The 9,856-nt window shown below is 62.6% G+C and overlaps 1 protein-coding gene across 1 annotated transcript; it reads left to right on the forward strand.

Moving 5' to 3' along the window:
- Positions 1–3,115: 3,115 nt before the first annotated feature.
- LOC144275712 (apelin receptor B-like) lies at positions 3,116–4,237 on the forward strand. The gene has a single exon (XM_077835202.1). The coding sequence runs from the start codon at positions 3,116–3,118 to the stop codon at positions 4,235–4,237; it is 1,122 nt and encodes a 373-aa protein (XP_077691328.1).
- The last annotated feature ends 5,619 nt before the right edge of the window (positions 4,238–9,856 follow it).

Here is a 9,856-nt window from a genome sequence, read left to right on the forward strand (position 1 = left end):
TGATCTGTCTGTGTGTGTGTGTTATATTGTGCGGAGATATCAGGGTATGTGCTGTGTGTGGGTATGTGGGGGCGGATATGAGGGTATGTGTTGTGTGTGGGTGTGTTATGAGCATTTGTGTTGTGTGTAGTTGTGTGATTTCTCGAGGTTATATATGTAAGACTTCCCCATGGCAGATGTGTGTGTGTGTATGTGTGTGTGTGTAAGAGAGAGAGAGAGAGTCAGTCTAAAGGACAGTATGTGTGTGAGTGTGTGACTCCCGTGGCATGTGTGTGACTCCCATGGCAGTGTGTGAGTGTGTGACTCCCGTGGCATGTGTGTGACTCCCGTGGCAGTGTGTGAGTGTGTGACTCCCGTGGCAGTGTGTGTGACTCCCGTGGCAGTGTGTGAGTGTGTGACTCCCGTGGCATGTGTGTGACTCCCATGGCAGTGTGTGTGACTCCCGTGGCAGTGTGTGAGTGTGTGACTCCCATGGCAGTGTGTGTGACTTCCGTGGCAGTGTGTGAGTGTGTGACTCCCGTGGCAGTGTGTGAGTGTGTGACTCCCGTGGCATGTGTGTGACTCCCATGGCAGTGTGTGAGTGTCTGACTCCCGTGGCAGTGTGTGAGTGTGTGACTCCCATGGCATGTGTGTGAGTGTGTGACTCCCGTGGCAGTGTGTGTGACTCCCGTGGCAGTGTGTGAGTGTGTGACTCCCGTGGATGTGTGTGACTCCCATGGCAGTGTGTGAATGTGTGACTCCCGTGGCAGTGTGTGTGACTCCCATGGCAGTGTGTGAGTGTGTGACTCCCATGGCAGTGTGTGACTCCCGTGGCAGTGTGTGAGTGTGTGACTCCCGTGGCAGTGTGTGAGTGTGTGACTCCCGTGGCATGTGTGTGACTCCCATGGCAGTGTGTGAGTGTGTGACTCCCATGGCAGTGTGTGTGACTCCCGTGGCAGTGTGTGAGTGTGTGACTCCCGTGGCATGTGTGTGACTCCCATGGCAGTGTGTGTGACTCCCGTGGCAGTGTGTGAGTGTGTGACTCCCGTGGCATGTGTGTGACTCCCATGGCAGTGTGTGAGTGTGTGACTCCCGTGGCATGTGTGTGACTCCCATGGCAGTGTGTGTGACTCCCGTGGCAGTGTGTGAGTGTGTGACTCCCATGGCAGTGTGTGTGACTTCCGTGGCAGTGTGTGAGTGTGTGACTCCCGTGGCAGTGTGTGAGTGTGTGACTCCCGTGGCAGTGTGTGTGACTCCCGTGGCAGTGTGTGAGTGTGTGACTCCCGTGGCAGTGTGTGTGACTCCCGTGGCAGTGTGTGAGTGTGTGACTCCCGTGGCAGTGTGTGTGACTCCCGTGGCAGTGTGTGAGTGTGTGTGTGTGCAGTCACACAAGAGGGATCCTCCCCTGCGGCGTGTGTGCATTCCAAAGGCACCATGTTATCATAAGACTCAGAGACAAAGGCTCCCCACCCCCGCATCCCCAGAGCAGGGGTGGCTGGGCCCACAAGGTGGCTCCTACCAATGCCAACAGATCACCCCAAAGCTCCCCTCCTCTGCGGGTGGAATTTTAACTCAGCCCCTCCAGCTCCTCACTGGTGTCTATGCCCAGGGAGTAAGGTGGGGGGTGACCTTGTGTTGAGGGTGAGTGCATGTGGCTGTGTGCTGCCTGTGGAGGGAAGGAGTGTGTGTGTTGTTGCTTGTGTGTGCTGTTGACACTGGGGCACGTGTACCTGCGAGCTGTTGTTGCTGGGGGTGTGTAGGTGTACACTGTTGTGTGCGCTTGCTGCTGAGGGTGGGGGTGTGTGCAGCCCGCTATTATCGCTGGTGTGGGTATGCGCACTGGTGTCCGTGTGTGTGCACGCTCTGCGGGTGTGTGCTCCTGTTGCTGCTGTGTGTGTCTGTGAACCTGGGCTGGTATTCAGTTCCATCAGCACTCAACGGGGCTGGCCGGAGCCACCGCACCCGCCTCTCAACCCAAGCGAACAGGAGCCCACCTTGTTCCCTTCTGTCTCTCCTCAAGCTTCGCTCTGTGATGGGAGGCAGGGGGTGGGGGGGACACGCTGGAAGGGGGGGAGAAGCGATGTGCGGGGGCGGGCTGGGATTCTGGACGGGGGCAGGGCTGTGAGGGGGGGCAGGGGCTGGGAGTCTGGACCCGGGTGTGCCTGGGGCGGGGGGGGCTGGGATTCTGGACGGGGGCAGGGCTGTGAGGGGGGGGGCAGGGGCTGGGAGTCTGGACCGGGGTGTGCCTGGGGCGGGGGGGGCTGGGATTCTGGACAGGGGCAGGGGTGTGCGGGGGGGGGCAGGGGCTGGGAGTCTGGACCGGGGTGTGCCTGGGGCGGGGGGGGCTGGGATTCTGGACAGGGGCAGGGGTGTGCGGGGGGGGGCAGGGGCTGGGAGTCTGGACCGGGGTGTGCCTGGGGCGGGGGGGGCTGGGATTCTGGACGGGGGCAGGGGTGTGCGGCGGGGGGCAGGGGCTGGGAGTCTGGACCCGGGTGTGCCTGGGGCGGGGGGGGGCTGGGATTCTGGACGGGGGCAGGGCTGTGAGGGGGGGCAGGGGCTGGGAGTCTGGACCGGGGTGTGCCTGGGGCGGGGGGGGCTGGGATTCTGGACGGGGGCAGGGCTGTGCGGGGGGGGCAGGGGCTGGGAGTCTGGACCGGGGTGTGCCTGGGGCGGGGGGGGCTGGGATTCTGGACGGGGGCAGGGCTGTGAGGGGGGGGCAGGGGCTGGGAGTCTGGACCGGGGTGTGCCTGGGGCGGGGGGGGGGCTGGGATTCTGGACGGGGGCAGGGCTGTGCGGGGGGGGCAGGGGCTGGGAGTCTGGACCGGGGTGTGCCTGGGGCGGGGGGGGCTGGGATTCTGGACGGGGGCAGGGCTGTGCGGGGGGGGCAGGGGCTGGGAGTCTGGACCCGGGTGTGCCTGGGGCGGGGGGGGCTGGGATTCTGGACGGGGGCAGGGGTGTGAGGGGGGGCAGGGGCTGGGAGTCTGGACCCGGGTGTGCCTGGGGCGGGGGGCAGGGCGCTGGCCCAGGACAGCCCGGCCCCCGGGGGTGGGTCTCCGGCCCCGCCGCAGCGGGAGGGCAGTGGCGGGAGCCCCCTTTATAGGCGGCGGGCGGCGGCGGCGGGGCGCAGTGCGGGGCCATGGAGGAGGCGGCCGCGGACGCGCTGGGCGGCGAGCCCTACTATTACTACGGGGAGGCGAACGAGAGCGGGCCGGGCGCGCAGTGCGAGTGGCCGGCGGACTGGGAGGTCTCCTTCTCGCTGCTGCCCGTGCTCTACATGCTGGTCTTCGTGCTGGGGCTGTCGGGCAACGGGCTGGTGATCTTCACCGTGTGGCGGGGCCCGCGGGCCAAGCGCCGCTCCGCCGACACCTACATCGGCCACCTGGCGCTGGCCGACCTGGCCTTCGTGGTGACCCTGCCGCTGTGGGCCGCCTACACGGCGCTGCGCTTCCACTGGCCCTTCGGCTCGGCGCTGTGCAAGCTCAGCAGCTACCTGGTGCTGCTCAACATGTTCGCCTCCGCCTTCTGCCTGGGCTGCCTGAGCTTCCAGCGCTACCTGGCCGTCGTGCGCCCGCTGCCGCGCCCGCGGCCCCCGCGCCCCCGCGCCGCCGCGCGGCTCCCGCTGGCCGCGCTCTGGCTGCTGGCCGGCCTGCTGGCCCTGCCCGCCCTGCTGCTGCGCGACACGCAGCCCAGCGCGCCCGGCAACCTCACCGTCTGCGACATGGACTTCAGCGGCGTGGCCAGCCCGCAGGCCGAGCGCTACTGGCGGGGCGCGCTGGGCCTGGGCACCACGGCGCTGGGCTTCCTGCTGCCGCTGCTGCTCATGACCCTCTTCTACTGCTGCATCGGCGCCACCGTCAGCCGCCACTTCCAGCATCTCCGCAAGCAGCAGGAGAAGCGGCGGCTGCTGCGCACCATCGCCACGCTGGTGGTGGTGTTCGCCCTCTGCTGGCTGCCCTTCCACCTGCTCAAGGGCCTCTACGTGCTCAGCGAGCTGGAGCTGCTGGACCTGCCCTGCGCCTTCCTCGGCCTCATCGTGCTGCTGCACCCCTACGCCACCTGCCTGGCCTACATCAACAGCTGCCTCAACCCCTTCCTCTACGCCTTCTTCGACCTGCGCTTCCGCGCGCAGTGCCGCTTGCTGCTGGGGCTGCGCCCGGCGCTGCGCGGCCCGGCCGGCTCCGGCTCCGGCTCCGGCTCCTCCACGCTCAGCGCCCAGACGCAGAAATCCGAGCTCCACTCCCTGGCCACCAAGGTGTAGCGCCCGCGGGCGGGCGGCGCACGGGGAGCCCCGCGCCCCAGACTGACGCACTGCCGGGCTCGCAGCCCGCCCACGCTGGGTGAGGCGCCGCCGGGAGCTCGGCGCGGTTCGGCCGCGCTGGGCCGCTCCTGCTCCGAGGCGGCGGGATCCGCAGCAGCAGCCCCGGCTCTGGCCGCTGCACCCGCTTGGTCCCAGCCGCTGCTCGGGGGGTCCGGGTTCCCCGCCCGCCCGGCGCTCCCTGCCGGTTCGATTAGGGCCGGGAGCCCCCGGAGCTGGGCTGGTCCCTGCGGGAGGCTCCGTCCCTGTAAACCAATAAAATAGTTTTTCAGGAACTCTGCAGCGCTGGTCGGATTCTTGGTGGAGGCAGCGCTGGGGGGGTCCGGTGCGGGGCTGTGAATGGGGGGTCCGGTTTGGGCTGTACAGGATCCGGTTTGGGAGCGGGGCTGTGCTGGGTCGCACGCAATAACCGGGCAGCCCCTGGGCAGAGAATTCCCCATCCTTGGGGCGCAGCGAGGGGAGGCTCCGGGACTGGGGGAAAGCCCCGGGCTGATCCCTTTCACTTCCCAGCGGAGGGAAGGGTGCGGGGTCCAGTCCCGGGCTGGTCAAGGGTGGATGCCGGCCGAACTGCCCTTGCCACTTCAGCTGACGATGGAAAGAGCTTCCCTGCCGGGGCAGCCCCCGCCCACCCGCCCGCAACCTGCCCGCTCTTTGCCGGGCAGCCCCTCTCCCTCACCTCTGCGGGGCCGCTCCCCTCTGCCGCAGGATGTGCCTGGGACCGGTTCCGCCATGGGGAGCTTTAGGCGCAGGCAGCCTGGCTGGCCCCTGGGGTGCCCCTCTTTTGGGGTGACTCAATACCCCCAGGCACCCTCGCTCCCCGGGCCAGCTCTCTGCCCCTCCCCTCCAGCCCCCGGGCAGTTCTGCTGATCCCACTCATACAGATCGTGTAAGAGAAGGGGGAAGCCCAGGGGAAACCAGGGTTGATCAGAGAGCAGCTCCACTAGGGGAGAGGGGGTGGCTGGCCTGAGCAGAGGACACAAGGCCAAGGTGGAGTAGGTCTGGCAGGGCTATTCTCCTGATCCAGGGTGGAGGCAGAAATGGAAAGGGAGCCAACAGCAGCACAGCTAACCTGGGGAACTCACTGCCACAAGGTGTAACCGAGGCCAAGGACTTCGCTGGAGTCCTAACAGGAGTGGGCATTTAAATGGTAATAACTGTATCACCTGCACTTACACCAGAACATACCCCCCACCTGTAGAGGCATGAGCCAACTCCCGCCTGCCTGGAGCTGGAAGAATAAGTTGTGACATGAACCATCCGCAGAAGCAGGAGGTGCCGGGTCTGAAGGGGTCTAGCTGTCCCTGTGTGGTGTGCTGCCTGCCAGAGGTGCCATTAAAACACTGCCAGCTCCAGGCTCCAGCGTGCACCGGTGCTGTGACCTTCGCCATGGTCCCTGTTCCTAGAGTGGGAACCACCACAAATCCTGGGCCCAGTCTAAGGGCTGCTGGTGACAGATGCCTGGGTTATAACCGCACCCACACTGTGTGTCACTGTGCCCCCCACTAGAGAGGCTGCTGCCGAGCTGTTGGGGGAGGGGGGGGAGGGGGGAGCGCTCTAGTGGTAAATGAGATAAGCTCAAACTCATGGCCAGATGCTACCCTTAGCAGCACTGGTGTAAATCCAGAGTAACTCTGCTGATGGTGGTAACTGCATTTACATGTGTGATTGTGCCCCTGCTAATGTGTACACTCACACACACCATACACACACACAAACCACACATCTGCACGCACCTAGTATGAAAAATTGGGACAGGGTGGGGGGGTAATAAGAGCCTATATAAGAAAAAGCCCCAAATATCAGGACTGTCCCTATAAAATCGGGACATCTGGTCACCCTACACACACACACACACACCCCCCACACAGACACAAACACATTACACCCCTCCCCCCGAATTCTGGCCCTCTCTGACACTAGTGCCAGGATTCACCGTAAACCAGATTCCTTTGTATGCCACCATATTCCCATTGGAGGAGGAGTTGGGGATGGAGGGCAGGGGGAGGCAGCAGGCTCCATGCTTACCACAAACCCATTTTGAGGGTGGGAGAGGGACCCTGCCCTGCATTTGCTCGGAGCCCATCCTCAGGGACAAGGGCAGCAGCACTGGCCACTGGCAGGGCCGAGCCTGCCTGTGCTCGCTGGGGGACCAGCCAGGCGTGCCTGGGGCCGGGCAGAGGGCTGAGCTTGGGGGAAGGGGGCTGGGGGAAGGGTGGGGAGCGGTGATGGGAAAAGGCGGTGAGTTTGGGAAGGGATCAAGGTAAGGCGAGAGAGAAGCCTGGGAGTTGGTGGTTCTGGAAAGGGGGTGGGGAGGTGTGTCGGAGAAAGACGTGGCAGAGCACCTGGGGATGGAGGGAGTTCTAGAGGGCGACCCAAAGGTGGGAACAGTGGGTGTGCTTCTGACATTGATGGATGTAATCGCAGCTCTAGGGTTGAGAAGAGCTGGGTGGGGGATGGAGCACATGCTACCCGCCCCTGCCCCAGGACGTATTACATTACGATTCATTTTTTGCAGCACATCGGGAGCGAGCTCCCCGCTACAAATCAGAGGGCGTCTCAGTCCCTTCGTAAGGAACTTTCCTTGCCAGCCAACCTGCAGCTGAGAGCACTGAGCTGGTCAGAGCAGTGCAGAGGCTGGGGGGGATTCAACAGGGCTTCCTCTCACTGCCCCTCGCCAGTCAGGTGGGGCTGGGAGGGGCCAGGTTCAGGCCAAAGCACACACCTGGGTGTACAGGGCAGCAATTCTCTCCCATAACCAACACCCCTCCTCCAGCAGGACCCTACAAACTCGCTCGGCGCCGGTGCCCACGCACGGGTGGGAGCTTGCAGCACCCTGGCAGTCCTGTCACCAAGCCCAGCTTCACACTTCTCTTCTGGGCAGCTTGGCCTGGCACGAGTGGCAACACAAGCGGGGGGCCCGCAGCCCAGCAGCAGGGGTCCCTGTCATGAAGGGATTCACTCCTCGCCTGCATTTCCCCAGCGGAAGGCCAGGCGGCTGCCACACACCAGCAGTGTAACTGCTCGTCCAGAGGGCTGGGGCTGCTATCCCAGCACGTGACGCCAAGGCCAGTTCCCAGCCTGATCGCTGACTCTGACGGGGCTGAACTGGGCATCAGGACCCAGCCTTTCAGAACCACGGGATTTGTTTTTGAGGCTGGATTGAACCTGTAGGAGCAGTGAGCTCAGGGTGTCTGCAGGGAGGGGGGACAGAGAAGGGGGCTAGTAGGTTATAGGTCAGATCTGCTAGCTCCTCCTCCCCTGCACTGTCTGTAAGCTGTAAACGTAAAGAGCTCATGTTAGCCATCTCCCAGGAAGATCATGAGAGCTCAGGTTTCAGAGTAGCAGCCGTGTTAGTCTCTAAGATGCCACAAGGACTCCTCATTATTTCTGCTGATACAGACTAACACATTTATTTGGGCATCAGCTTTCGTGGGTTAGAACCCACTTCATCAGATGCATGGAGTGAAAATACAGGAGCAGGTATAAATACATGAAAGGATGGGGGTTGCTTTACCAAGTGTGAGGTCAGTCTAACGAGATAAATCAATTAACAGCAGGATACCAAAGGAGGAAGTGGTAAGCGACTGGCCCATTACAGACAGTTGACAAGCTCCCTTCCTGCCAGAGGGAACTCACTGCAATCCTCACCTCAGCCACCATAGTAGGATGTCTGTGAGCCAGGACGCCTGGTTTCCACCCTGACCCTAGGAGGGGAGTGGGATGTAAGGGGTTAAAGCAGGGAGAGTTGGGAGTGGGACTCCTGAGGTGTCCGGCAGTGACCCTCTGCAGCTTGGGCCCAGTGCGCTGTGCGATCCCACGGCCTGACGCTGCTGCCAGAGAGCCCAGCCTGTGCGTCCCACGTCTTCAATCCAGCCCATGCTTCCCAGCTGTGCCTTGTGTCTCGTTAAAAAACCTCCCTTCCCCTTGGGGGCTCATCCCTCCCCCGGACCTGCAGACTCCTGCCCCCTACCCCCACTCCCATACGCATCGCTCAGCCAGGCTGCTCATTGCCTCTCTGCTTGCTGCCAGTCTTGCCCTGAGACCCAGCAGACAGTGAGCCAAAGAAAGGCTAGCAAACCGTATTATTATTTGTGGGTGTATTCTCAGCCCAGTCGCTCCCCTGCCTGCTCCCTGCCCTGCCTGGTTACTGGACTATTACCTTGCAGCCCTTAGGCTTTTCACACATGGAAGCGAAAGCACCAGGCACCTCCAAGGCAGAGTGCCCCTCGCACCTCCCTGCTTGCCTCACAGGGGAGGCAGCCTGGGAACGGCTGGAGCAGGCCAACAGGAGCAATTTGTGACTATTTAACAGAGCATTGGAACACCATTAGCAGGGGACTTCAAAGGGGAATTGAAGGAGCCGCTGGGGGGCTGGGAGCCGGCAGGCGTCCCCACAGCCTGGCCTTTCACAGCCTCCTTCCAGCATACTGGGCAAAGCCAATGAAGCCAAGGTGGGGGAACTCTGCGATCAGGGCCGCAGAGCAGAGAAAAATCCTGGGGCTCCATTGCATTGTGGAAAGCCCAAGAGGAAGGAAGGAGGAGGGGCCAGGCTCTCCCATCTAATCCCCTGCCCCTCAGGGGCACTCCAGCCCCAGGGCCTGGCTGAGGCTTTTCAAGGGAGCAGAGATTTTAGGGCCTGGTTTTGAGGAAGAGCTCGGCACCAGCCCCCTGGATCTCAAGCCCCCTTCGAGGCATCTCCAGTTGAGCGCCCAACATCACAAGCGTCTGCAGGAAATCCTGGCCCAGAGTGTATGGCCGGCAGTTGGTGCGGCCTGACTCACCAGCCAGCTGTACGGAAGGTTACTCCAAGCCTGGAAGCTTTCACTGTCACTCTTGACAGTCTCTCCCCTTCCCCTGGCCTTGGATCAGCACCTGCCTCCAGCATCTGCCCAGTCAGCAGGGCCTCCCGCTCCATTTGTCATACCTCTGCCCTTCTCGAGGGCCCAAAGGACTTCTGCGTATGCCAGAGGAATTGTGCCCAGGCCTAGCAGAGCACCTTTGATCCCAGCTGCTCCTCACACTCGTCCTTCTCTCGGTCTCCACCCAGTGCTTCGGGACACCAGTGGCAGCTATGCCTTTCTGACCCGCAGGGAATGAGATATAAGATAAACTCACCACCCCCACCCCGCGCGGGAAAAGAGTGCCAGCACTCAGTGCCATTGCCCTGTACCCGCACCCACGGAAAGAGGGGCTGAAATGTTACTGTTTTACCCAGCCGAACAATCCCCTCTTCCCCCATCGACCCCACTGGCCCTTACTCACCATGGCTGCGGCTGGACAGCGGTGCTGTGCAAAGGTGCTCCAAAGCCAAAGTGTCAATAAGCATGTCTGGGAAGGGAGTTCTGAAACGCAGCTTTCGCTTTCCTCTGACACTGTCAATGCAAAGGTCTGTTTTAGCTGGAGCTGCTGCCCTTGGGCCTTGAGGGGTGCAGATGTCCCCTCCACACCCGCAGATCGCCTAGCCCCGATGAGAAGGAGAAGAAAGCAGATTAGGGAAGAATTGTTCAGTGAGACCCTGCAAGCCAGGGCTGCATCGGACTGAGGGGTGAAAAGAGCAGACAG

The sequence above is a fragment of the Eretmochelys imbricata genome, chromosome 15 (genome assembly GCF_965152235.1).
Source record: "Eretmochelys imbricata isolate rEreImb1 chromosome 15, rEreImb1.hap1, whole genome shotgun sequence".
Classification (NCBI taxonomy): Eukaryota; Metazoa; Chordata; order Testudines; family Cheloniidae; genus Eretmochelys; species Eretmochelys imbricata.